Source organism: Podarcis vaucheri, assembly GCF_965113315.1.
Source record: "Podarcis vaucheri genome assembly, chromosome: 8".
NCBI lineage: Eukaryota > Metazoa > Chordata > Lepidosauria > Squamata > Lacertidae > Podarcis > Podarcis vaucheri.
The window spans coordinates 94,545,328-94,572,237 of NC_138766.1; the positions used below are offsets into that span (position 1 = coordinate 94,545,328).

The following is a 26,910-nucleotide window of genomic DNA, read 5'->3' on the forward strand; positions in this document are numbered from 1 at the left end:
GCGGGGGGCGGGGCTTCCGGCGGGGGGCGGGGCCTCCTGCAGGCCGTCCTCCTCGTGGCCAGGCTGCCTCCCGGTCGCCGCCAACGCCGCCGGCAGCACGTGAGTCGCCCGGGAGCGCGGGGGGGGGGTTCCCGGGCAAGCTCGGCCTGCTCCCCCCCTCCCCCTTCAGCCGCTCCTCGGGGTCTCCCCCCCCCGGCGCCCCCCGAGGCCGACCTTGGGCCTCCGCCGGGAGACTCCGGGGTCTCTCCTCCGAGCAGCAGCAGGGGAACGCGGGGGGGGGGCGAGGAGAGGCTTCGCTTTCCGGCAGGCCGGGATCCCTCGAGGTCATCCAGCTGGGTCCCCGTGACAGCCTCCCAGTCGGGAGAGCCCTCCGGCCCCCAGAAAGGGCTTCCCGGGGTCGAGGCCCCCTGAAGCACCGGGTTCGGGTCCTGCCCTCCGGAGCGGGAGGGAGCCAGCGGGGTCAGGCCGGGACAGGCGCCCTGGAAAGCTCCTTCAGGAGGGAGGCAAAGTCTGCCTGGGGCAGCGCCCTTTGTCCCTCGGGGACCAGCCAGAGGCTCCTGGGAAGGCCACAGGCAGGGTAGAAATGTCATTAATAATAATAATGGTGGCTGTTTGTTTTCCCCACCTGACAGCACAGTCAACGATATTCAGTGGTATAGTTCCTCTGAACATGGAGGTTCTGTTTAGGCAGAACGGCTTATGGCCAGTAATAGTTCTGTCACTCCCCCCCCCCCCGTGAATTTGTCTAATCCCCTTTCAAAGCTGCCGAAGCCTGTAGCCATGGCCTCTTCTCAGGGCACCAAGTTCCGTAACTTAATTCTGGATTTTGTCTGCTCTGAAATCAATTTTGCTGGCCTGAATTCTAAAATTATGAGAGAGGGAGAAAAACCTATCTCTGTCCGCCTTCTTTACGCTGTGCATAATTTTGCAAGCAATCATGGCTTTCCTTCATCTTTTTTCCCCTTTCTAAACTAACATGAGGCACACATGCCAAGCGCTTTAATCTTTCCTAGTAGGAAAGGTGTTTTTTGCCCCTGGTCGCACCGTAGATTTGTGTAAAGCCAAGATTCTGGCCGTCATGTTTTCGGTACCTTTCCTGATAACACCTAGCATAGAATTTTCCTTCTCCCTCACCCTGAGCTATTGCATATTAATTTGACATTTTCATTGAGTTACCCAACTCTTTCCTGGCCAGTCACTGCCTGTTCAGACCCCAGGACTGTGTACACGAAGAGGTTGGGGGGTGTTTGCCCTTTTAATGCCCACTCACCCACTTTAGAGAGGGGCTTTTGGAGCTCTCTGAAGGCCACTTGGCCTTTTGCCATCCTGAATAATTTGTTGTTATCTGCAGACTAGGTCACTCTGCTGCTCACTCCTGGCTCCAGATAAGTTACATACAAGTTCAAAAGCACAGAACCTCTAGGCTAGAGACTCAGCTTCTCACTTCCCTCCATTGTGGGACCTGTCTGCTTACTCTTACCATCTGCTTCCTGTTCTTTGCCCAGGTGCTAAATCACGGAAGGCCCTTTTCTTTCATCCCTTGTGTTGTGCCTCTTAGACTTCAAAGTGTAGAAATATTCTTTGTTTTTGCTGCAGCAGACTTACTGCGTTTCCTCTTTGGAAGCTCTTGATAAAGTTCTCACTTGGAGTTGTAAAGGGCAATGAGTAACTTAAGGGGTGAGGAGCAAAGTCTGCTGCTGCTGTTGTGCTACTGGGGAGCTTGCAACTGCCTGGTTTAGAGAAAGACTGATGGGAGCAGGGATGTCCTGATTTAGGTGCTGAGGATATTGGAGAAATTAGCTTAATGGCTTGGTGAAGGTAGCAAGTAAGAATTGCAGGGGGCATTAAGAGACTCTGGAGAGATTGATGAGAACTCCTCTGTTTTGTAGTACCCCACAATGAAGATTTGGCTGGAGGAGAGTGCAGGGGAAGGAGGACATTCATTGGAAGAGTGAGTTACCCTTTTGGTCTTGCGTCTTACATTTGCATCTTAGCCATATTCTTAAGGCAAGTATAAGGAACATACGTGGCCCTCCTGGTATTGATACACTCCAACTCCTACTTGCTCTGACCATGGACAGTTCTAACTGAAGCAGATGGGAGTTGGAGTCCAACAACACCAGGAAGACCACCGTTTGTGCAGAAGGAGACAGGGACCTGTCCAAGGCCATCAAGCTGAGCAGGAATTCAACTCTGGTCACCACTTTCATTCCAGCAGCACATGCGTGCTTTCAATTCTGCTGCTGATAGGCTCTGTGCTTCCAGGTTCCTTGACCCGGGAGAAGTCAGCCGGTGTTGCTGTGACATCGCTTGAACTTTCCGTCCTCTTCCTTGGTTGACGACCTCAGAAGTGATGCTTCTCCCTCTGCAGTCTCCCAGAGGGGTTTGCGCCTGAGACTGGTGGAAGGTAAGGTTTCTGTACCTCTTCTCTTTCTAGTTACAGGTAGGTAGCCGTGTTGGGCTGCCGTAGTCTAAACAAAATAAAAAAAATCCTTCCAGTAGCACCTTAGAGACCAACTAAGTTTGTTGTTGGTATGAGCTTTCGTGTGCATGCACACTTCTTCAGATACACTGAAACAGAAGTTGTCAGCAGGTTTACCACACCTATCAGCCAACCATCCATTCCCACCACCCTTCTGAGTGATACCCCTCCCCACCCTCTCACCCTTCTGTTTCAGTGTATCTGAAGAAGTGTGCATGCACACGAAAGCTCATACCAATAACAAACTTAGTTGGCCTCTAAGGTGCTACTGGAAGTAATTTTTTTATTTTGTTTCTTCTGTTTCTGCCTCCCTCGATGTTGGCAGTTGGGAATGTTTCTGGCAGGAACGCAAGAGAGTGTTGTGCAACTATTTCTGCATATGAGGCCCATCCCTAGAATGTGCAGAAATAAATTTAAAAAGTGCCATGGGGGTGGGGGCAGCTTCTTGCCTGTTGGGGCTGGATTTTGGCAGGGAGAGCAGATGTTTGTGGTGCCATTATGGAATTGGACATACTCCCAATTTCTGTTCCTTTCAGGCAGGATGCAACTTGCTCCATGGCAGACGAGGCAGCCTGCCTGCCATTTTCCCTTCTAAGGCAAACTTGTTTTGGTGACGGGAAACTGTGCTGGAGCATCAGCTATCCCTGCACAAGGTGCTTCTTTGCAGGCCATGGTCCTCTGCTTTCATCTGCAAATCCAGGTGCCTCGTACCAGGGTCTGAAACTCCCATTGTTCTAGGCGCATTTTGCGACAGGGAATTTAATTAGCACAAGCAGTTTCTGAGCTCTGGGTGCAGTCCTGCACCTGAGATTTCAGAGTAAAACTGCAGAGTGGAAGGAAAGGAGGACCTTTTTCTGCCTCCCTACTTCCGGCTCCTCTCTGAAGACTGGAGAAGAGACCCTCTTAGGAATATTAGGGGGGTGGGCAGAGGAATGACCAGACCATGTGAAAAATGAACACAATATTTCAGCTGCAGTTCATTGATTTTCAGCTGTGTATTCTTGATATAAAAATGCACGCCTAGACATTCCGTTGTGGTGTCCTTAACCTTGGTTTAAGGTGCCCTTAGCTCCTGGCTTTCCTGTCTCCGTTTCTAACACTGCCTGGTACACATTACTTGGAGAGCACTGCGGTGATTAGGCAGGGAACAAGTGGTGGTTCTGGAACGGTAAACAATCATGGAAAATGGAGGGGAATTACACTGGGCTGTGCCAACATGGGAGTGGTGGCATTAACGTCCCAGCATGCATTTTTGTAAAGTTCGGAGGGGGTTTTTCTTATTCAAGTTGGGGGGAAACTGAGGGGAACATTTTGGTTCCTTTGAGACCATTGCTTTTGCAACAGCTGGAACGGTCTCTCTTTAGCAATCCGTCTCCTTGGCTGAAGGGAACATAGTTTATTCAGAGAGTAGGAGCATTTGCCTCCTTGACATGTTCTCAGAACGTGTGGTGGGAGGAGCGAGGCCACATGCACAAGTCCTAACCCCATCTTAGCCAACTCCACCTCCAACCTTTGCACGTACAGAAGGGAGATCTGAAGCGAGGATCTCTGCAGGTTCAGCTTGCTATCCTCCCATGTCATCAGAAACCCTAGTGGATTTCTGATGCAAGAACTTCCCTCTTCAGACCTTCCCACTTTGCATGCAGAAGTCTGAAGCTATAGACAGTGGGGATGCCTAGTCCTGTTCCTCCCTCTCCATGTACGCACAGGACGCTGGGGGAAGGGGCTGTTGGCGCAGGAGAAACTCCAGTTGCAGGATCCTATAGCCTTTTCTGGCAGACAGAACTGGAACCTCCTGACATTAAGGACAGAATTCAGGAGGCCACAGGCCTTTAAGGTCAAATCGAATACTGAGTGCATGGCAAAGTGATATAAACTCAGGTCCACACTTGCTTTCTTTCCAGCCGTTTAGTCTGTCTGTCTTTTACTCATTCAGAAGTATGTCATCCAACAGGGGTGGGGAACCTCCAGCCACCAGGCCAAGTATGGTCTCATGTGGGTCCCAGTTTGTCCCCCGAGACTGTTTCCACCCTTCCCACAACTTTCATCAAGTTCCCCGAGATTGCACAGACAGTCACTACACAAAGCAGGCTGGAAGCCCATCAGCTGATAGTGGTGCCTTCAAGCCCACAGGGTCAGAGGCTTTTCAAAGCATCAAGCAGGGCTCTTTGCAAGCCCCGTGATAATCACCGTGCTTGAATTCTTAATCACAGTCATTGAATCTGACCCTCGCCTATCAACCAGATCAGGTTCCCAACCCCTGCGCTCAGAGGTTAGGCAAACCCTACAGCCGCCTTGTCTTTAAGCAGAAGCCCGGAAGCCAGGAACTGGATGCAGACAAGTAAATGGAGGAGGAAAGGAACTCCCTGCCCTTCCTCTGCCTACAAAACAGGCAGGTTGTTGTTGGAGGAAAACCCAGCACCAAAATGCAGCGCTCTCTTTAGGGAAGTTTTTAATGCTTGAAGTTTTGTTCTGTTTTTATTGTTCTGTTGAAAACCGCCCAGAATGCCTGAGGAAACCTAGCGGGGTAGAAACAATAATTTTTATTATCTGTGTTCCTCCTCTGCCAGCCACAAGCAGTCTAGTAAATAAAAACATCCGGCTAATAAGGTTTGTGAGCTTATTTACAAGGCTAACCTAGAGGGTTTGAACTTAATTGTGCATCCTGTCATTGCATGTTAGCATATCCTGTAGTGATGCCTATGCATGTTGTCAGAGCTGCTTCCAGATCCTAGCTCACAGAGGATCACGCTAGCCAGCGTTCACTTTATAAAAGTCTTTATTGAGTTACAGTTTCCATTTCCAAGCTGCAGCGTGCAGCCCTACGTCTTAGAAGCTAGACCGGCGAAGCTCCGTCTGAGTCCCCGCCTCTTGTACACCAACTTAATACTCTAGCCTTACTCCACCTCTTCCGCCTTTCCTTCTTACTCTGGGTCCCTCTGCCCCCCCGTGGTCTCTTTCTTCCTGGACTCTTCCGACGCCGACCCCCCGGACCCTTCTCCCTCTTTGCGGCGGGCTTTAGGACCTGGCTCCCTTTCCGGGCTGCTTACTGTACCGCCTTCCTGCGCATTTGAACTTGGCGCGCGCGCCCAACTTCTCACCTTCCTCTTGACCGTTTCCTCCCTCCCCGACGGAGGTGTGGCCAATCCTGACTCAAGCCCTCCCGCCTGTGGCGAGTCGCCTCATCCCGATACCTGGGACCCTTCCTCCCTACTGCATTCTGGTGGGGAAGCTGGCCCCGATTTCCAACTGCTGCTCTCTGAGTCCCCTCTGGTCCCTTCTTCCTGGGGTGCCCCCCTAAGCTCCCCCCTTGCTCTGGCCACTGGCGCTCCTTTCTGTGAATCTTCCGATTCACTGGAAAGACTCGGAGATCTCGGGTCGTCGTCATCACTCATCTTTCCTTCGGACTCCTCCCCCTTGCTCTCTGTTTCCTCCCTTGCCCTCGCCTCTGCTCCTGAACCCCTGACACATGTAATTAAGGGGAATTGCAGCTACCCTTTAGTTTGTTACACCATTAAGTGCCATATTTCAGAAGTAAAGTTCACTGCAACCACTGCTCTGCCTGTTATATTTCCAAGTAAGGCACCCTTAATGATTTCCACTTATGTAAGTAAATGCAAAATACATAAGAGATCATTAGCTGCAAGTCAGTTGCATGGAATAGACTTGCAGAGAAATCTGCAGTGTCATGCTCCTTGGCAGAGAACTTACAATTTCATGCTCCTTGTCAGAAAATGATGCTTAGGAGCATCACTTCTCGATAAGGAAAGTCAAGAAACGCCTCTCTTGTCTCTTCATTGCTGATTACACACCCTCCTCAAAGGTAAGGTTTTGTTGGGGTGGCAAATCAGGGTGTCAGTGGGCAGGAAAGAACCCTGTTTTGTGCTGCATTTCCGTGCAGAGCCTTAGCTTAAAATCAGCAGAGGCTCTTTGAACTTCTCAGCTATGAATTTTTCACTCCTGTTATTAAATGCAGGGTGTTTGATCACTACAACTTTATAGTAAAAATGAAGCCACCTTCTCAGTTCTTAAGGGACCCCTGGCCATTAGGTCCAGTCGTGATTGACTCTGGGGTTGCGGCGCTCATCTCGCTTTACTGGCGAGGGAGCCGGCGTACAGCTTCCGGGTCATGTGGCCAGCATGACTAAGCTGCTTCTGGCAAACCAGAGGAGCGCATGGAAACACCGTTTACCTTCCCGCTGGAGCGGTACCTATTTATCTACTTGCACTTTGATGTGCTTTCGAACTGCTAGGTTGGCAGGAGCTGGGACTGAACAACGGGAGCTCACTCCGTTGTGTGGATTCGAACCACCAACCTTCTGATTGGCAAGTCCTAGGCTCTGTGGTTTAACCCACAGCGCCACCCGCGTCCTCAGTTCTTATTTTTTAAATACAGTGGTACCCCGCAAGACGAATGCCTCGCAAGACGGAAAACCCGCAAGACGAAAGGGTTTTCTGTTTTGGAGGCGCTTTGCAAGACGAATTTCCCTATGGGCTTGCTTCACAAGACGAAAGCCCATAGGGAAATCTCCGGGGACCTCTTTTAAATGTTGGTGGTGGGGAGCAAAGCCTTTCCCCCCCTCCAGCCTTCAGAAGAGGTCCAGGAAGGCCGGCGGGGGCCGAAAGGCTTTGCTCCTCACCGCCAGCATTTTAAAAGCAGTCCGGGATAGCAGGGAAGAGCTTCCCGCTATCCCGGACGGCTTTTGAAGGCAGGCGGGGGGAGCAAAGACTTTCGCCCCCCGCCCGCCTTCAGAAGAGGTCCAGGACCTCTTCTGAAGGCGGGCGGGGGGCGAAAGTCTTTGCTCCCCCCTGCCTGCCTTCCCGGGAGAGCTTTTGAAGGCAGGCGGGGGGGCAAAGACTTTCGCCCCCCGCCCACCTTCAGAAGAGGTCCAGGACGGGCGGGGGGCGAAAGTCTTTGCTCCCCCCCTGCCTGCCTTCCCGGGAGAGCTTTTGAAGGCAGGCGGGGGGGGCAAAGACTTTCGCCCCCCGCCCGCCTTCAGAAGAGGTCCAGGAACTCTTCTGAAGGCGGGAGGGGGCAAAAGTCTTTGTCCCCCCTGCCTGCCTTCCCAGGGGCTTTTACATTGCCCCGGACAGCGGAGAAGTCCTCCGCTGTCCCGGGGCGACTTTAAAATGCCGCCCGCCAGCATTTTAAGATCACCCCGGACAGCGGAGAAGTCCTCCGCTGTCCCGGGGTTTTTTAAAATGCTGGGGGTGGGAAGAAAAGCCCTTGTCCCCCCCCCCAGCCTTCAGAAGAGGTCCGGGGACAGACTGTCCCCAGACCTGGTCTGAAGGCGGTTTCCATAGGAACGCATTAATTGATTTTCAATGCATTCCTATGGGAAACCGTGCATCGCAAGACGAAAAACTCGCAAGAAGATAAAACTTGCGGAACGAATTAATTTCGTCTTGCGAGGCACCACTGTATTACTCAAGGGGGAAACTTGTGTGAGTGTGTGTCTGAAAGGCAGAGAGTGGGAGAGGCGCACAGGATTGCAATTCACTGGAGGAAGAGGACACATCAAAACCAGAAACCATGATGGTGCACCAAACAACAAATGAGGGCACCTTCCAGATGGGAAAGGGCCATAGCTCAGCGCCAGAGCATCTCTGCCTTGCATGCAGAAGGTCCCAGTTTCAAATCCCAGTGGTATCTCTAGGGAGGACCAAGAGAGCCGAGCCTGAAATCCTGGAGAGCCATGGCTTCCAGTCAGCGTAGGCGAGAGAACTGAGCCAGACAGACTGCAGCCTCCTATGTTCCGCCTGCCTCCTTCGACTCACTGGAGGCCTTGGAGCAGCTCATTGCGGTGGGTGACCAGCCAGGCAGCAAAGGACAGGAGCCCTTTCTCGTGGGCACAAAGGGCTCGGCTTCTCTTTTCCCAGGCAGCCACTGTGCGGCTTTTCTCCTTCAAGAGCTGACTCAGCAGTTCAGAGCAGTCCTCTGACTCGCACCCCTCCTTACTCTGTCCTTGCAGCCTCATGCCCAGGTGGCCATCTCCATCTTCCCCCACACTGACCACGGAAGGACACGAAAGAGAGAGCCGCTAACTGCTGGTCTGTGATTCTTTCTACACAGAAGCTGATTCCCAGCACATCATCTTTTGTTTGATAATAATAATAAGGTAAGAGATGTACGACAGACACGGGTGGCGCTGTGGGTAAAACCTCAGCGCCTAGGACTTGCCGATCGCATGGTCGGCGGTTCAAATCTCCGCGGCGGGGTGCGCTCCCGTCATTTGGTCCCAGCTCCTGCCAACCTAGCAATTCGAAAGCACCCCTGGGTGCAAGTAGATAAATAGGGACCGCTTACCAGCGGGAAGGTAAACGGCGTTCCATGTGCTGCGCTGGTGCAGGGTCGCCAGATGCAGCTTGTCACGCTGGCCACGTGACCCGGAAGTGTCTGCGGACAGCGCTGGCTCCCGGCCTATAGAGTGAGATGAGCACACAACCCTAGAGTCTGGCAAGACTGGCCCGTACGGGCAGGGGTACCTTTACCTTTTTACTTTTTAAGAGATGTACATGCAGCAACATATTTGGAAAGACAGAAGTACTAACTGGAAGCTGGTTTTTGTTTCCAGTGGTTTTGCTTGGTTTCTGTAAAGAATGTGTTATATTGTCTTATACTGATTACTTCGTTTAGTATTGATTTTGTGTTTTGCTTGCTGGAAAATCTCAGATAAGGAGGGAGATCTTGGCTACCTGAGTTTTTAGAGTATCACTCTGGTTGTGGCCTTCTGCTCTTTCAAACAACTGCCGCCACCTCTTAATGTTGGATTCAGAGTGCAGCCGCAGGCAAGCGAGAATTCTTGTCTAAATTGCATTTCTTTGCTTGATTTATTTTGGGTGCAGAAACTTGGGAATCCTTCCTGCATGCAGCAAGCACCACATTCAGCCCCCAGTTTAAAAATGGGTTGGAGAGGAGAGGAGGCGCTGCCGAAGTCTCTCAGCCCTGGTGGGGCCACTGCCAAACTGGATGTTCTCAGACTAGATAAGCCAAGGGTCTGGCTCTGCTTAAAAAGGCTTCCTCTCATCATCTGCGCGTTGGGCCTCTGATTAAATAGAGGTTCATTTCCTCCCCTCCCTCTAGGGATGGCTGGCGTTGTCCCATAAAGTCTCCTGGCATTGCTTATGCTGCAAGATACAGCCCTGCTTCAGATTTCCGGACTGACTGTCTTCACTCAAGGTAAAAGCTGCGTTGCTCTGGACTTTCCATTCCTCTTGGTTCCAAAAGTCAGTTGTCCCCACGGAGCAGGCTCGCACGTGCTTCCTGAAGCAAGGCATAGTGTGCCCCGCCAGGCATTCTGCAGGCCTCTGAGTATCCCATGTGCAAGCAGGCAGGAGGGATTCACACAGTGCCATCCCTGCCCCATGGTGCTTTACTCCAGTGTAAAGCTGTGTGCTTGGAGGGAGGCAGGCTCTGCCCCAAGGAGCTTGCACTCTAAATCAGTGCTTCTCAAACTTGGGTCTCCAGCTGTTGTTGGACTACAACTCCCATCATGGCCAACCGCTGGTCCTGCTAGTGAGGCATGATGGGAGTTGTAGTCCAACAGCTAGAGACCCAAGTTTGAGAAACGCTGCCTAAATCTTCCTTCCCCAGGCTGATGCCCTCCAAATGTTTTGGACCACAGCTCCTCCCAGCCCCAGCCAGCCTGGCTGAGGCCACCAGATTTAGTCATTCCATTTATAACCTGCCCTTCAACCTCAGCTCTTGCAGGGCAGTACACAGCTGAATTACTTTCTTTTTAAAAACAAAAAAACTAAAGCTCAAAGTGTAACACACACGTAATGAATCTTGTGAACTGCCCTGAGACCTGCGGGTATAGGGTTGTATGCCAATAATAATAATAATAATAATAATAATAATAATAATAATAATAATAATAATCAGTCTTGCATTAGAAGAGAGCAGTTCTTCAGCTCAGCCTTCCCCAAATGCCAGGAAGGGAAGGTACGTCATTTGCTGACTCCACAAACAACATGGCGGAAACGCCACCCCTGGGGTTCCATGACCCTGGAGGCCCTTCTCTGGGCTCTTAACTGTGAAACTATATTGGTTGGTCACTGCTGCAGACCTGAAGGCATGAAGGCCAGCAGATTAGAACAGAGGCACTCTGTCCCAGCCCACCATACAGGCCTTTAAACTCCAGCATCAACACCTTAAAATGGCCCTGGTAGCAAACAGCCACTGCAGATCCTTAAAGATCAGGGACCTATGAGCCCCCTATGTGGCACCTGTCAGCATCTTGACTGCCACATCTTGCACCGCCTGCCGCTTGCGGGTCATCTTCCGGGACGTGTTGCAGTCGTCTGGCCAAGAGGTTACCAGAACCTGCCCTCCTGTGGTGGTTCTGCTCCAATATATCCCTCTTGGGGTGGCTGCTCTAGTGTTTGCCAGTGAGGAGAGAACAGAAGGCAGGGAGGGACCAGCGAGGCCGGGGTGGCATACAGGGGGTGCATGTGGGCAGTTTGGGTTCCTTTGCAGCCGAAGGTGAGGATTCCACTGAGTCGTCCGTCCTCCCTCTCCCCAGGCAAAGAGGATGTCTGCCTCGCTGAGCGGCCGGGCCATCGTCTCCCACGTCCTCGTGGCCCTCTTTGGGATGGGCTCCTGGGTCTCGGTGAACTCCCTGTGGGTGGAGCTCCCCGTCGTGGTGAAACTGCTGCCAGAAGGTGAGGAGCAGGGGCTGGGAGGGAAGGAAGGGGCTCCTGTGGAGAGGCAGGAAGGGCCAGAGGGGTTGGCCAAGCTCTTGAGGGGCAGGACAAAGGAGGAGGGCGGCCTGGGGGGTGTGCCCGGACAATGCCCCCTCTCTCTCCTGGCCTTGGGAGGGGCTTGGGAGTCCTGGCTGGGGAGAACTCCACAGGCCGCAGCCCCTGCTGGGCTCTGGGAGCATATGGCAGGCCCCCCCCCCTTGGCTGGACCTGGAAGCGGACGTTCTAGGTGCCTCCCCTCCCCCTGTGGAAGAGGAGCCAGCTTCTCGCTTTGCACCTCACTTGCAGATGCCATCTCACTGCTCTTGCCATGCTTCTGAAAAGTCCAGAGTGAGGGGCCGGCCCCTCTCCGAGGCTGCCTCCAGCAAGCCATAAGACTTGGGACGGGTTTCTCCTCTTAAAGACATGCAGGCACAGTGTGCGTAAGAGACAAGACGGTAGAAGCTTATAAAACTCTGCACGCATGGAGAAAGTGGATAGAGAAAGGGTTTCCTCCCTCTCTCATGTAACGCTGTAACTCGTGGGCATCCAAGGAAGCTGCCGGGGACTGCCATCAGAACTGGGGAGGGAGGCAGGGGGGGCCGTTGGGATACAGAGAGCCTCCGAAACTCCTGAGGAGCAGTTCCTCTTCCAGCGGTGAGAAAAGCCACACCTCCAGTGGGGAAGAGAGGGAAGGGGCCAGCCAAGCGAGGAAAGGGCTCAAGGATGCTGCTGAGAGCCCCAGCGCCTCACCTGGCCAGGCTGGCCAGGAGGGACGCACGCCCCTTCCGTCACCCAGCTTGCGCAGAGGGGTGAAACGCAAGGAGGGGAGGAGGAGACTTGAGGTGCCGAAGTTCTTATGTTGGGGGAGAATCTGGAAGGGGCCACTCCCGGATTCTGCAAGTGACTGAGACGGACATGAACTATAAATAGTTTGCACAATAAAACCTGTAAGAGCCAGGTCGGAGTCCTGCCTGGTTACTCACGAGCAACCACCACCGGCATCTGACAGAAGCTGACAGTTGGATGATTGAGGACAGAGCAAAGTACTTCTTTATTCAGTGCATAGTTAACCTGTAGAACTCCCTCCCACAGGAGGCAGTCGGGGCCACCAACTGATTTGGCTTTAGAAGACAATGAGACAGTCTCGCGGAGGAGAGGGCGACGGGTGGCTCCTCGCCAGGACGGCTCTGCTCTGCCCCCACCGTCAGAGGCAGTGATGCTTCTGAATCCCATGGGCTGGAAGGCACAGGAGGGAGAGTTGCTCTTGCACCCGGGTTTCCCTTTGGGGCCCCTGACTGGCCACTGTGAGAACAGCATGCCGGTCTGGGTGGGCATTGACCGCATCCAGCAGGCTCTTGAGGAGCTCCAGGGAGACGCCGGGCCTCCTGGTCCCTGGGGAGCGAGTGCTGAGGCCGAGGGACTTCAGACGTCTCCACGGCGGCCCCTCCTTCCTTCGCAAGCGGCACACGCTGAACCCAGTGATTGCACTGAGACGAGACTGTTCTTTGCCGCCTTGCCTGGGGAAGGGAGGGGATTATGCTGCTTTCCTTTAGAAAACAGAACAAGGCAGGGAGGCTCCCTGTGATAAGCCCTTCTTTGTGAGAACTCCTTGTTCTGGGCAGAAGCTGCCCTGCCTGGCGTCTGTGTGGAGGCATCACGCTTGCTCCCTCACGGGGGACACAGGGCCTGGGAGACAAAGGAGGCCTTTCTCGCTCCCTTGCTTTGCTCGACCCTTCGTGGCCGGGTCGGGGGACGTTCTGTAATGCCAGCAGAAAAGGAGAACGTTTCTCCACGTGTCGCTACAAATGTCCTGGCCTTGTGCTGCCTCCTTGAATGGCCGTGCTTGGGCTTCTGCAGAGTTCTAGCTGGGGGGGGGGCAGGGGGGAGGCAAGAAGTGTGTCAGTTGATGAACGACTGGAGAGCAAGAGTTCAGCTGCAGAGAGAGGATGCAAGAGCCAAAGTCACCTTGTTTCTGAGCCGCCCAGAAAGCCCCTAATGGAGCTGCTTCTTCTTCTTCTTCTTCTTCCCAGGCTGGAACCTGCCTGCCTACCTGACCGTCCTGATTGCCCTGGGCAACGTGGGCCCCGTGAGTGTGACCCTGGCTCACCACTTCGCCCCCGGGCGGCTGAAGGAGCGCTGGCTGATCCACGGCATCCAGCTCCTGGCCGTGGTGGCAGCCTTCTTCCTGGCCTTCTTCTGGGACCGCATCGTGGTGGTGGCCGGTGAGCCCCACAGCCTGCCCTTCCTGGTGCTGGCCTTCCTGCTGGCGCTGGTGTGCTGCACCTCCAACGTCTCCTTCCTGCCCTTCATGTACCAGTTTCCCCAGCTGTACATCCGCACCTTCTTCATTGGGCAGGGCCTCAGCGCCCTCCTCCCTTGCGTGCTGGCCCTGGGCCAGGGCGTGGGGCAGCTGGAGTGCCGCAACGGCACCAACGGCACCCAGCCGCACTTTCTGGAGGAGAACTTCTCGGCCACCACGTACTTCTGGATGCTCCTGGCCCTGCTGGTCGTCTCCGCGCTGGCCTTTGCGGCTCTGGTGCTGTGGCGCAGCCGCAGCGGCCCTGCAGAGGAAAAGAGCTCTTCCCAGGACAGCGTGAAGACGGAGGAGTCCTTCCCGCTGCAGTCCGAGAGCGTACCCGCCTCCAAGCATGCCACAGAGGGTGCCGCGGCCGGAGAGCCCACCAAGCAGCCAGCTTCCGCCTTCTGGACGGCAAGAAACATTTACCTGCTGGTGCTGCTGGGGGTCTCCAACGCCCTGACCAACGGGGTCCTGCCTTCCGTCCAGAGCTACTCCTGCTTGCCTTACGGGAACATGGCCTATCACCTATCGGTGGTGCTCAGCAACATTGCCAACCCCGTGGCCTGCTTCACGGCTATGTTCCTGCTGTGCAGGTGGGTGAGCAAGGGGTGGGCTGGGGGCTCCCCTTGGGACAGGGGCCGCTGGCTGTGAACCCAGCAGGAACAGAGGCCTCATTCATTTCCCACAGGACAGGCAACTATCAGGCAGGGTTGTTTCTCATCCCTTGTCTCATGGCACAAGCACAAACACCCTAGCTACAATTTAAGAGGTGCTGGTACATCGTGAACTAATTTACTGTAACGCAGTTTTTCTGGTCTTAGAAGATACAAGAGAGATCCTCTAGCTCTTCTGAACCAAACAGCATGTCACCTTCATGTCCTCTACTGAGCAAATCCCTCTTCCTCTTGCCAGTGCTGCTGAAGGCATCCTTGGCTTCTGCACATGCGGACATTCCTTAGAGGAGGAGTCCTGCTTAGGCCCTTTGGGGCAGCTGGTGTGATAACCCTGAACAGAACCCAGATGTTGCAGAGGCGCTGATCAAGACATGGACCAATTATATCAACAGTCTCAACACAGTTTTCTGGTTCAAATTATCCTCCCTCTCCCTCCCTCTCTCTCTCTCTCTCTCTCTCTCTCTCTCACACACACACACACACACACACACACACCCCACTTCCTGGTATGAGAGCTGCTAGAAGTTGCTTATCTGTATTAACTGGTCATGCTCTACCGTGACTAGAGTTCCGCACTTTGAGCTGCACCACCCCTGGGATGAGGAATGGCTTGGGGCTGTGATGGGGGGGGGGGCTGCCCTGCAGTCCTGCTTCAAATGCCCTCCTGCCCAAGGCTGCAGTTCGGCCCTGAAATGGGGGAATTGCTCCAAGTTAAAATTCCTGGAGTCAACTTGCGAACACTGAAGGTTTCTGTAGGGCGATGCTGCCCCGCTGGACCACAAGGAGGCAGCATGTGGCCAGTGTTTCAGTGGGGAAAGGCTCTGGCGAGATTTCTCCTGACTGCAGGGGGAAATCTGGGGTGGGAACGTGTGTCCCTTTCACCAGCGAACACCTGGAGACGGGGGGGAGAGCGTAACTTGGTGCTTGAGTTCAAGCCCTCTTCTCTGCATCAGCTCCAGATCTCAAGTGCTTTCCTGCTTCTCTGCCTCTTGCCAGGTCATCCCTGGGTCTGGGCATCATCTCTGCCGTGGGGTGTGTGTTTGGAGCCTATCTGATGGTGCTGGCGGCCCTCAGCCCCTGCCCTCCCCTGGTGGGCAGCCCTGCAGGAGTTGCTCTGGTGGTGAGTATGGCTGAGCTATGGTTGATCTCTGGGCACAGGGGGAGGCAGTGAGGATGCTGCTCCTTCCCCCAAGGAGGAGAGGCTGCTGCTGCTGCCGTGGTTGCTGAGCCCTTCCTCTGGCCAGGAGCAGATCCTGCACGTTCTTCCGCAGGCCCTTATCCAGGTCTGGCTGCAGTGGCAGCAGCGTTGCCCCCAGGGCGAGTCTCCCCCCGTTCACCAAAACGAAGGTGAGCTCCAATCCCCAAGTCACAACAGCCTTTTATGACGGTTAGTTCCCAACCCAAGCCCACCCTGCTTCCTCCGCCTTCGCCTCCCCAGCTGTCCAGGTGTTTCTGTTCCAGCTGAGGGTTTCTTCTCTCGGCAGGTGATCTCCTGGATCCTCTTCATGGGCCTCTTCTCCTACCTGAAGGTGATGATTGGCAGTTTGCTGCACGAGGCCGGGCACGCCGCCCTGGTCTGGTGTGGCGCCATCATCCAGGCGGGCTCTCTGCTGGGGGCGCTCGTCATGTTCCCCCTCGCCAGCATCTACAGGCTCTTCTCCAGCGGGGAGGACTGTGTGGACAACTGCAGGCCGTGACAGCCGGTGCCGGCAAGGAGGAGTGGCAGGAGGCCATGCTGCTGAGGAGCCACCCTCTGCCGCCCCTCTCCAGGGCTGTCAGCACCTGGGGGCGCAGTCCTGGCTGCTCTTCCTGGCTCCCCTCCAGCACTGCCTGTTGAACCATCTCATGCTCTTGCCCCCCAGGCAGAGGAGAGAAGCTTGGGAGCGAAGCACACAGACCCCTAGCCCACCTTGCTTGGTCACAGCCTCTCTCTCCTCTGCTCTCCATGGGTTAGTTAGAGCCATCTGGGGGCAACAGGTAGCAGCTTCCTGTTTGGAGGGGCTGCGTGGCCACGTGCTTAGGAGGGAGGGGTGCTGCTGCAGACACAGAGGCCTTAACCACCATGCCTTAAGAAACAAGCTCTCCCCCCCCCCTTGGGACCAAAGCACTTCACCCCCCTCCCCCCTCCACACACACTGACTCTGCAGACCCCACTTGCCTCCTCCCTGTTGGTGAACAGGCCCCTTTAACCTCTCGGAAATGGTGTCCTCAGAGAAGACAACTGGCTGCCATGGGGGGCTGCATTGTGGAAGTGGGGAGAGGGCGGGGCACCCCCCTGTGGCTGGCGACTGGCTTCAGGGAGCAAGTGCAGGGAGTCAGGAATACTTTTTATTTTTTTAAATGGGCTGACTACAGTTCCATTGGCTTTTAAAAACGAAACACCCACCCACCCCCTAATAGAAATGAATTCGGTAACCTGGACACGTTTTATGTACCTTGCATTCTGTGCAAAATACGCACAATTGCTGTTGAGGTTTTGCACTAAACCGGGGGTTGGGGGGGTGTTTGTAGTGGCAAGAGTGTGGGACCTGGGAGTCAGCCCTGAAGCTCTTACTGAGCGGCCTTGGAGTCAGTCCCTGCCTCTCAGCCTGGCCTCCCTCGCAGGGCGGTTGTGAGGATAAAATGGGGAGCAGAATCCACACTACCTGGAGCTGCTTGGGAGAAAAGGGGCATAACTGTGATGAAGCAAGAGGGACAGCTAAGAAAGGTCTGGGACTCTCGGGGGGGGGGGGAGCAGTAAGGTCCCAGGGTGGGGAACTAGAATTTGCCAAAAGTGCCCCCCCCAGACCTATGTAAGTCTCAGCTAGAGGAGCTGGTCTTTTTTCATACTTCCCTGTGACTCTAGAGGGGCTAGAACAGGGCAGACCAGCATGCGGCCCTTGAGGCATTTTTTGTCCCCGCCTACAGCCTTTGTGCCGCCTCCCCTAGGCGGGTAAGTGAGGCCCTGGGCTCTGGGAAGGTGGCGTGAGGGTCTGAGTGTCCTGCCACCTCCTTCCCAAAGCCTAGTTAGCACTTTCCCAGCTTTGGGAAGAGCTGGAAGCAATGAGAAGGGCAAAAGGGCCTCCTTGGTAGCTATCATCTCATGAGAGGGCCAAGAATATGGCTGGACTCCTTCCGATAGCTGGGTGCAAAGCCGTTTAGAGCAGTATAAATCAGGGTCGGCACCTTGAATTGGGCTCCGTAGTGAATGAGCAGCCGGTGCAAACTTTTCAAGACCAATGCTCTATGCTCTTCTTGGAAGTAAGTCCTATTGCATTTGGTGGGGCTTATTCCCAGGAAAGAGGGTTTAGGATTGCTGCCTTGAACTGTATTGGTCGGCTAGCGCCGCAACCCCAGAGTTGGCCATGACTGGACCTAATGGTCAGGGGTCCCTTTACCTTTACCTTTTTAAGCCCTGGCCAGCCTGACAGCGGCTGTGGCGGGTCATCCGTGGGGCTGCCCAGCATGGCGGTTTGGGAAGTTCACCTGGCTCAGAAAACACCAGCAGCCAGTTCGTTAAACGGGGTTTGCCAGTCCTTGGAAGATCCGCCCCGGCTTCTGGCCACAACTGAATGTGCTGGTTTATTTATTTATTTATTTCAACCGGAAGCCCTTAAATGCAGGAAGCCCCCCCCCCCCTCACTCCCTGCCAGATCCTTTTCTGGGGTCCTTCTTGGGGTTCCCCCTCTGGCTGGATGGAAGCCACTGCAGACGGGACCCAGGCACATGCAGCCGCCAGTCATGGACGTGACTCTCTCTTGGGCATCCGTTAAACCTTCAGTTGCCAAGCCCTGGGCAGCACGGAACCTCGATTGTTCTTTCAAGGATCATCCAGATGGCTATCTTGTTGTAATTGAATGTTTCGTTCATTGTAAACTGGCTTGAGCTGGGCTGTGGACCAAAGACAAGATATATTTTTACTCTTATTTTTTTGTATTTTATTTGTGATATTTTTAGGATGTTCTAAAGCACTTAGAGATCTTGGAAGCCTGAAGCTTATATGTCTATTTTGTATGTGATCCATTTCTTTTACGGATGTAATTTTACTGTTTTTCTTACGCTGCACACTACTGGAATATATTTTTTCCTTAATGCTGATGGGGTAAAAACTTTTGCAAAGAAGGTATAAATTGCCTAAATGAATAATACATTTTAAATGAATAAAATGAATCAGAGTCAGACTTTACCTGCTGGGTTGTCATCAATTCATCATGTCCCACATAAAATGGAGAATACACATCTCAGGGTAGATAGCTGGACTTCAGCATTTGCCAAAAACTATATATTGACGCATCTCTCTGGGGAGGGACTTACACAACTTGGGGGCTGCCACAGAGAAGGCCCTCTTAGGCTTCCACCACCCCAGACTTCTGTGGGAGCTGGAACTCTCAAGACAGCCCCTTCTGCTGATTTTTAATACCCAAAAGTGTCTGAAGAAGGCAGCTCTTTAGGTATTTGGGACCCGAGTCATTTAGGGCTTTAAGCATGAGCCCCTTGAACTGGGCCCAGAAACAAACTGGTAGCCAGTTTTGGAGGGGGGGGGTGTTAATGGGAGTTCTGAAAGCATCCCAGTCAGTGATCTGGCTGCTGCAACTGAGAGCAACTGAACTTCTAAAGTTTGCCAGAACAGCCCTTTTGTCCTTCCTCGGTTGTGGACTCTGATTCCAAACCACCACAATTAGCGGTACCATCCCTTGAGGCCAATGACCTTGATCATCTGCCACGGATTTGCAGTCCCTAAACTTAAAGAGCACAAGGTAAACACTCCGGGGCAGCATTTTCCCAACTTTTTCCTGCCAGGGGAATGTTCAGCACCTGATGAAGGTGTTAACGGAGAAATCTGAGGGCTCCCTTGGACAAAAAACAAGGACACCAGCCAGGAATACCAGAGCAAAACAGCAGCCAGTAGGCTTGGTCTTTGTGACAGGACTCCCAGAGTCCTGGACACCCCAGAGGACAGGATCACACTTCAAAACGACCTTGACAGATTAGAGAACTGGGCAAAAACAAACAAGATGAATTTTAACAGGGAGAAATGTAAAGTATTGCACTTGGGCAAAAAAAATGAGAGGCACAAATACAAGATGGGGGACACCTGGCTTGAGAGCAGTACATGTGAAAAGGATCTAGGGGTCTTGGTTGACCACAAACTTGACATGAGCCAACAGTGTGACGCGGCAGCTTAAAAAGCCAATGCAATTCTGGGCTGCATCAATAGGAGTATAGCATCTAGATCAAGGGAAGTAATAGTGCCACTGTATTCTGCTCTGGTCAGACCTCACCTGGAGTACTGTGTCCAGTTCTGGGCACCACAATTCAAGAAGGACACTGACAAACTGGAACGTGTCCAGAGGAGGGCAACCAAAATGGTCAAAGGCCTGGAAACGATGCCTTATGAGGAACGGCTAAGGGAGCTGGGCATGTTTAGCCTGGAGAAGAGGAGGTTAAGGGGTGATATGCTAGCCATGTTCAAATATATCAAAGGATGTCACATAGAGGAGGGAGAAAGGTTGTTTTCTGCTGCTCCGGAGAAGCGGACACGGAGCAATGGATCCAAACTACAAGAAAGAAGATTCCACCTAAACATTAGGAAGAACTTCCTGACAGTAAGAGCTGTTTGACAGTGGAATTTGCTGCCAAGGAGTGTGGTGGAGTCTCCTCCTTTGGAGGTCTTTAAGCAGAGGCTTGACATCCATATGTCAGGAGTGCTCTTGACATCCATATGTCATGGTGTTTCCTGCTTGGCAGGGGGTTGGACTCGATGGCCCTTGTGGTCTCTTCCAACTCTAGGATTCTATGATGCTATGACTCCCACCTGCCACCAGGTGGAACAAGATGGAAGCCCCAAACAAAAGAACCCCCCACCTCATCTTTATTAGCTGCCAATCCCCATGTTACGCCCCCCAAACTACATCACTATACATCACGGTTACATCAGGAAAGGGGAGGTCTGGTGGCAGTAATCTGAGCATCCTGAGAGCCAGTGTGGTGTGGTGGTTAAGAGCGGTAGTCTCGTAATCTGGGAAACCGGGTTCGTGTCTCCGCTCCTCCACATGCAGCTGCTGGGTGACCTTAGGCCAGTCACACTTCTCTGAAGTCTCTCAGCCCCACTCACCTCACAGAGTGTTTCATAGAATCATAGAATCATAGAGTTGGAAGAGACCACAAGGGCCATCCTGCCAAGCAGGAAACACCATCAGAGCACTCCTGACATATGGTTGTCAAGCCTCTGCTTAAAGACCTCCAAAGTAGGAGACTCCACCACACTCCTTGGCAGCAAATTCCACTGTCGAACAGCTCTTACTGTCAGGAAGTTCTTCCTAATGTTTAGGTGGAATCTTCTTTCTTGTAGTTTGGATCCATTGCTCCGTGTCCGCTTCTCTGGAGCAGCAGAAAACAACCTTTCTCCCTCCTCTATGTGACATCCTTTTATATATTTGAACATGGCTATCATGTCACCCCTTAACCTTCTCTTCTCCAGGCTAAACATGCCCAGCTCCCTTAGCCGTTCCTCATAAGGCATCGTTTCCAGGCCTTTGACCATTTTGGTTGCCCTCTTCTGGACACGTTCCAGTTTGTCAGTGTCCTTCTTGAATTGTGGTGCCCAGAACTGGACACAGTACTCCAGGTGTGGTCTGACCAGAGCAGAATACAGTGGCACTATTACTTCCCTTGATCTAGATGCTATACTCCTATTGATACAGCCCAGAATTGCATTGGCTTTTTTAGCTGCCGCGTCACACTGTTGGCTCATGTCAAGTTTGTGGTCAACCAAGACTCCTAGATCCTTTTCACATGTACTGCTCTCAAGCCAGGTGTCACCCATCTTGTATTTGTGCCTCTCATTTTTTTTGCCCAAGTGCAATACTTTACATTTCTCCCTGTTAAAATTCATCTTGTTTGTTTTTGCCCAGTTCTCTAATCTGTCAAGGTCGTTTTGAAGTGTGATCCTGTCCTCTGGGGTGTTAGCCACCCCTCCCAGTTTGGTGTCATCTGCAAATTTGATCAGGATGCCCTTGAGTCCATCATCCAAGTCGTTGATAAAGATGTTGAATAAGACTGGGCCCAAGACAGAACCCTGTGGCACCCCACTAGTCACTCTTCTCCAGGATGAAGAGGAACCATTGATGAGCACCCTTTGGGTTCGGTCAGTCAGCCAGTTACAAATCCACTGAGTGGTAGCATAGTCAAGACCACATTTTACCAGCTTCTTTACAAGAATATCATGGGGCACCTTGTCAAATGCCTTGCTGAAATCAAGGTAGGCTACATCCACTGCGTTCCCTTCATCTACCAGGCTTGTAATTCTGTCAAAAAACGAGATCAGGTTAGTCTGACATGACTTATTTTTCAGAAATCCATGCTGACTATTGGTGATCACAGCATTCCTTTCTAGTTTGCTCACAGACTGTTTGTTGTGGGGGAGGAAGGGAAAGGAGAATGTTAGCCGCTTTGAGACTCCTTAAAGGGAGTGAAAGGCGGGATATCAAATCCAAACTCTTCTTCTCTTCTTCTTCCTGGACCCTGCCCCATGGTTCCCCTTGCCCTCCACCAAACACCCATCAAGTGTCACAAAAGAGATCTTTACATTTCCCTGTTTCCCAGCCAAGTTTATCCCACTCTTTTGTCTTCATCTGGGTTTATTATTTCTGGAATGGCTACCTGTCTGGCCCTCAGGTATCAGGATGCCAGGAATTATCATTTAGGCAGAGGGGCTGCTGAGTAGCTGAGCTCACATGTCTATAGGAATTTCTGAAGTTTTCCCAGTGAGCCAGTTCATAGAAACATTTATCAGTGAATTCTTACATTTGGTATTGTGCAGCAAAGGCCTTTTGAATAGATAGGAAGAAACTGTGATGAAGTGTTTTGTGGGGACAAGTGATTGTGCTGATTTTGGTAGTTGGCTTCATGTGCATGATATCTGCTGGAGGAGCAACCTGCCCCCCCCCCAACCTATACATAAATTCCTGATGTCCCAGGTGAGAGCCAGAAGGGATCACCTTTCACTGTGTGGGACAAGATCTACGTGTGAAAGAGGACTTTGCATTCTTTCTACTGTGTTTAGATGATGGTGGTGGTGGTGATGATGATTCTAATGTACTAGGAAAAGTTTTAATACCATCTTATTTTTTTTAAAAAAGGAACATCCAGCACCGAACTGGTTAGCAGGACCCAGTGATGCTCTCTGCTCTGCCAGAGACGCCATCCTTTTCACTCCACCCTGATTTTCCTGAGGCTGTGGAGCTCTGGAAAGCCTTTGTGGCAAACAGACCCCCCTCTGTCTGAGGCCACAGGAAGAGGGGTGGGGAGCTGTGTCACGGACAAACTCGGGACCAGAGGGCAACCCAGGGCTCGTGAAAGTAGGCGTCCTCTTGTGAGCTCTGTGGGCTGCCTCTGGGCCAACAAACGCCCTCCCTGCAAGGGTGACCCACCAGGGAGGTGTTTACTGCTAAGGCAGGCAGGGCTGGAGCGCATAGCTGTCAACTTTCAGATTTGAAAATGAGGGATCAGCAGCCTCACCTGTCCTGGGGACAGCCTACGGGAGATCTAATAATCCGGGATAGCAGCGGGAAGCAGCAGGAAACGGCAGTGGAATAAGGGAATTTCCCACAAAAAAGGGGAAGGTTGACAGCGATGGGAGTGTGGCCACTGCCCTGGTGCTGTTGTGTCTTCTGCTGCAAATCCACACCGTGATCAGCTCCCGCCCAGAAATCAATGTCCCCACTGTGGAAGGAGGTGTGGATCCAGAATTGGCCTCCACAGTCATGGACTCGCCGTTAAAACTGTGTTTATGGAAGACCATCTTACTCGGCTACAAAGGAAAGAAGAAGGCATGCCTAAGAGCATCATCAGAGCCCTGCTGGATCAGGCCAATGCCCCATCTAGTCCAGCATCCTGTTCTCAAAATGGCTGAATGAGCAGTTGCCTGTGTAAAACCTGCAAGCTCAGGATTCAATCACAAGAGCAACTCTCCCCTCCTGTGGTTTCCAACAAGCGGTATTCTGAACCATCTTTGCCTCCAGTGGACTACTACTCAGTGTGGCCAGTAGCCGCGTACAGTCTCACCCTCCGTGAATCTGTCTAACCCCCTTTTGAAGCCTGTGGCAGGGAGTTCCATAGTCGAATCATGCGCTGCCCTGACTATTCCCGCATTCATCTTCCTGGGATGTTAGGGGAGAGGGAAGGAAACTTCTCCCTGTCTGCTGCCTCTGGGCCAGGCACCGCTTTCTAACCTCCTGCCTCTACTCCAAGCCAAGGAGCCCCAAAGGCTGCAACCTTTCCCTGTCCGCCACGCCCCCCGGGAAGGCGGGGGGGCATCTGCAAGCTGACAGATGTGGCAGATCTGTGGTGGGAAGCCCATCATGTGCTCCTTCTGCTCAGCTCCGCTTGGCTCAGTGGAGCAGGGAGCCCCAGGGGCCAGGAGGAGAAGGAGGAGGAGGGTGAGCCTCCCTTGAGCAGGTAGGAGGTCAGCCTGGGGGGTGCTGCGGGGGGGGGGTCTGGACGGACACTGCAGGTGGTAGCAGTGAGGGGAGGGAGAGGCTTGGGGTAAATGTGGGGGCAATCTGGCAGCCTCTGTGCCCCTTCTGTTTGGGGAGGGTTGTTTTAACCCTCCTCACCTGCCGGAGAGCCTTTCCACCTCTTCCTCCTCCAGCCCCCCAGAAGTTAAATTTCTACAAAATGCAGTTTCGCAATGTTCCCTTCTTTAGCCATTCCCTGTAATGATTGATTCGGCATTCTTGAGTCAGGAGCTGGGGAAAAGGTTATGGATAGTTTACTTAGACTCACGGCTTCAGAAGGCATGGTTTCATAGAATCATAGAATAGAATCATAGAATCATAGAGTTGGAAGAGACCACAAGGGCCATCGAGTCCAACCCCCTGCCAAGCAGGAAACACCATCAGAGCACTCCTGACATATGGTTGTCAAGCCTCTGCTTAAAGACCTCCAAAGTAGGAGACTCCACCACACTCCTTGGCAGCAAATTCCACTGTCGAACAGCTCTTACTGTCAGGAAGTTCTTCCTAATGTTTAGGTGGAATCTTCTTTCTTGTAGTTTGGATCCATTGCTCCGTGTCCGCTTCTCTGGAGCAGTAGAAAACAACCTTTCTCCCTCCTCTATGTGACATCCTTTTATATATTTGAACATGGCTATCATATCACCCCTTAACCTCCTCTTCTCCAGGCTAAACATGCCCAGCTCCCTTAGCCGTTCCTCATAAGGCATCGTTTCCAGGCCTTTGACCATTTTGGTTGCCCTCTTCTGGACACGTTCCAGTTTGTCAGTGTCCTTCTTGAATTGTGGTGCCCAGAACTGGACACAGTACTCCAGGTGTGGTCTGACCAGAGCAGAATACAGTGGCACTATTACTTCCCTTGATCTAGATGCTATACTCCTATTGATGCAGCCCAGAATTGCATTGGCTTTTTTAGCTGCCGCGTCACACTGTTGGCTCATGTCAAGTTTGTGGTCAACCAAGACTCCTAGATCCTTTTCACATGTACTGCTCTCAAGCCAGGTGTCACCCATCTTGTATTTGTGCCTCTCATTTTTTTTGCCCAAGTGCAATACTTTACATTTCTCCCTGTTAAAATTCATCTTGTTTGTTTTTGCCCAGTTCTCTAATCTGTCAAGGTCGTTTTGAAGTGTGATCCTGTCCTCTGGGGTGTTAGCCACCCCTCCCAGTTTGGTGTCATCTGCAAATTTGATCAGGATGCCCTTGAGTCCATCATCCAAGTCGTTGATAAAGATGTTGAATAAGACCGGGCCCAAGACAGAACCCTGTGGCACCCCACTAGTCACTCTTCTCCAGGATGAAGAGGAACCATTGATGAGCACCCTTTGGGTTCGGTCAGTCAGCCAGTTACAAATCCACTGAGTGGTAGCATAGTCAAGACCGCATTTTACCAGCTTCTTTACAAGAATATCATGGGGCACCTTGTCAAATGCTTTGCTGAAATCAAGGTAGGCTACATCCACTGCGTTCCCTTCATCTACCAGGCTTGTAATTCTGTCAAAAAACGAGATCAGGTTAGTCTGACATGACTTATTTTTCAGAAATCCATGCTGACTATTGGTGATCACAGCATTCCTTTCTAGGTGCTCACAGACTGTTTGCTTAATGATCTGCTCCAGAATCTTCCCTGCTATTGATGTCAGACTGACTGGGCGGTAATTATTTGGGTCCTCTCTTTTCCCCTTTTTGAAAATAGGAACAACATTTGCCCTCCTCCAGTCTGCCGGGACTTCGCCTGTTCTCCAGGAATTCTCAAAGATGACTGCCAGTGGTTCTGAGATCACATCTGCCAGTTCTTTTAATACTCTTGGATGCAGTTCATCTGGCCCTGGAGACTTGAATACATCTAATCTAGCCAAATATTCTTGTACTATCTCCTTAGTTATTCTGGGCTGTGTTTCCTTTGCTGAATCATTTGCTTCAAATTCTTCAGGTCGGGCATTGTCTTCTTTATCGGAGAAGACTGAGGCAAAGAAGGCATTGAGGAGTTCGGCCCTTTCTGTGTCCCCTGTTTGCATTTCACCATCTTCTCCTCTGAGTGACCCCACTGCTTCTTTGTTCTTCCTTTTGCTACGAACATACCCATAAAAGCCTTTTTTGTTGCTTTTAACCTCTCTAGCAAGCCTGAGTTCATTCTGTGCTTTAGCTTTTCTGACTTTGTGTCTACACCTGCTGGCTATTTGTTTGAATTCCTCTTTGGTGGTTTCCCCCCTTTTCCATTTTTTGTACACATCCTTTTTTAAACTTAATTCAGTTAAAAGTTCTTTAGATAGCCACCCTGGTTTCTTTAGGCACCTTCCATGTTTTCGTCTCATTGGTATTGCCTGACGTTGTGCTTTTACTATCTCCGTCTTAACAAACTCCCAGCCATCATGAACTCCCTTTCCTTTTAGTATTGCTGTCCATGGGATCTCACCCAGCACTTCCCTAAGTTTCAGAGCAAAGGAGTTCCAAGTCCACAAAGGCGTCCCCATTTTCATCTACCTGGTGGGGGGATAGAGACACAAGGTGGTTGGGTTTATTAGCAGTATAAGTCAGAGTTGCTCTTTAAGGTAAAGGGACCCCTGACCATTAGGTCCAGTCATGACCGACTCTGGGGTTGCGGCGCTCATCTCGCTCATCTCGCTTTATTGGCTGAGGGACCCGGCATACAGCTTCCGGGTCATGTGGCAAGCATGACTAAGCCGCTTCTGGCGAACCAGAGCAGCGCACGGAAACGCTGTTTGCCTTCCCGCCAGAGTGGTACCTATTTATCTACTTGCACTTTGATGTGCTTTTGAACTGCTAGGTTGGCAGGAGCAGGGACCGAGCAATGGGAGCTCACCACGTAGCGGGGATTCGAACCGCTGACCGTCTGATCGGCAAGCCCTAGGCTCTGTGGGTTAACCCACATTGCCACCCGCGTCCCTGTTTCTGTAAGCCACACCTTAATTCCCAGGCAGAGGGGTGCTGGGTCTTAACCTGACGGCAATTTCCCTGCCTGGAGAAATCATGGGCCCCCCGACCACCAGATGGGGTTGGGGCCCTCGGCTGTCACTCACTGCCAGGGGGAAATAATCTCTGCCATTCCCCACCAGCACTTTGCTGTGTGTGTGTTTTTGTGTCTGCATCAGTTTCCATAGAATCTTAGAGTTGGAAGGGACACCAAAGGCCATCTAGTCCAACCCCCCGCAATGCAGGAATCTCATTTCTCTGTTCATTTTTCTGTCACAGTTGTGAGGAAGCTGTTGAGAAAAACTGAAATTCAAAATTCAAAACAAAACACTTCAGCGATGC

General features: G+C 52.2%; 1 protein-coding gene across 1 annotated transcript in view; it reads left to right on the forward strand.

Moving 5' to 3' along the window:
- The first annotated feature begins 5 nt into the window (after positions 1-5).
- Positions 6-26,910, forward strand: part of SLC52A2 (solute carrier family 52 member 2) — a 35,599-nt gene continuing 8,694 nt past the window's right edge. Inside the window, exons 1-9 of the mRNA XM_082236114.1 lie at positions 6-99; positions 1,890-1,951; positions 2,266-2,407; positions 8,455-8,601; positions 11,008-11,146; positions 13,198-14,059; positions 15,137-15,260; positions 15,625-15,833; positions 23,372-23,578. Of these exons, the coding sequence (XP_082092240.1) occupies positions 11,017-11,146; positions 13,198-14,059; positions 15,137-15,260; positions 15,625-15,833; positions 23,372-23,578 (1,532 nt within the window). The 5' untranslated portion in view covers positions 6-99; positions 1,890-1,951; positions 2,266-2,407; positions 8,455-8,601; positions 11,008-11,016. The remainder of the gene's footprint in view (positions 100-1,889; positions 1,952-2,265; positions 2,408-8,454; positions 8,602-11,007; positions 11,147-13,197; positions 14,060-15,136; positions 15,261-15,624; positions 15,834-23,371; positions 23,579-26,910) is intronic.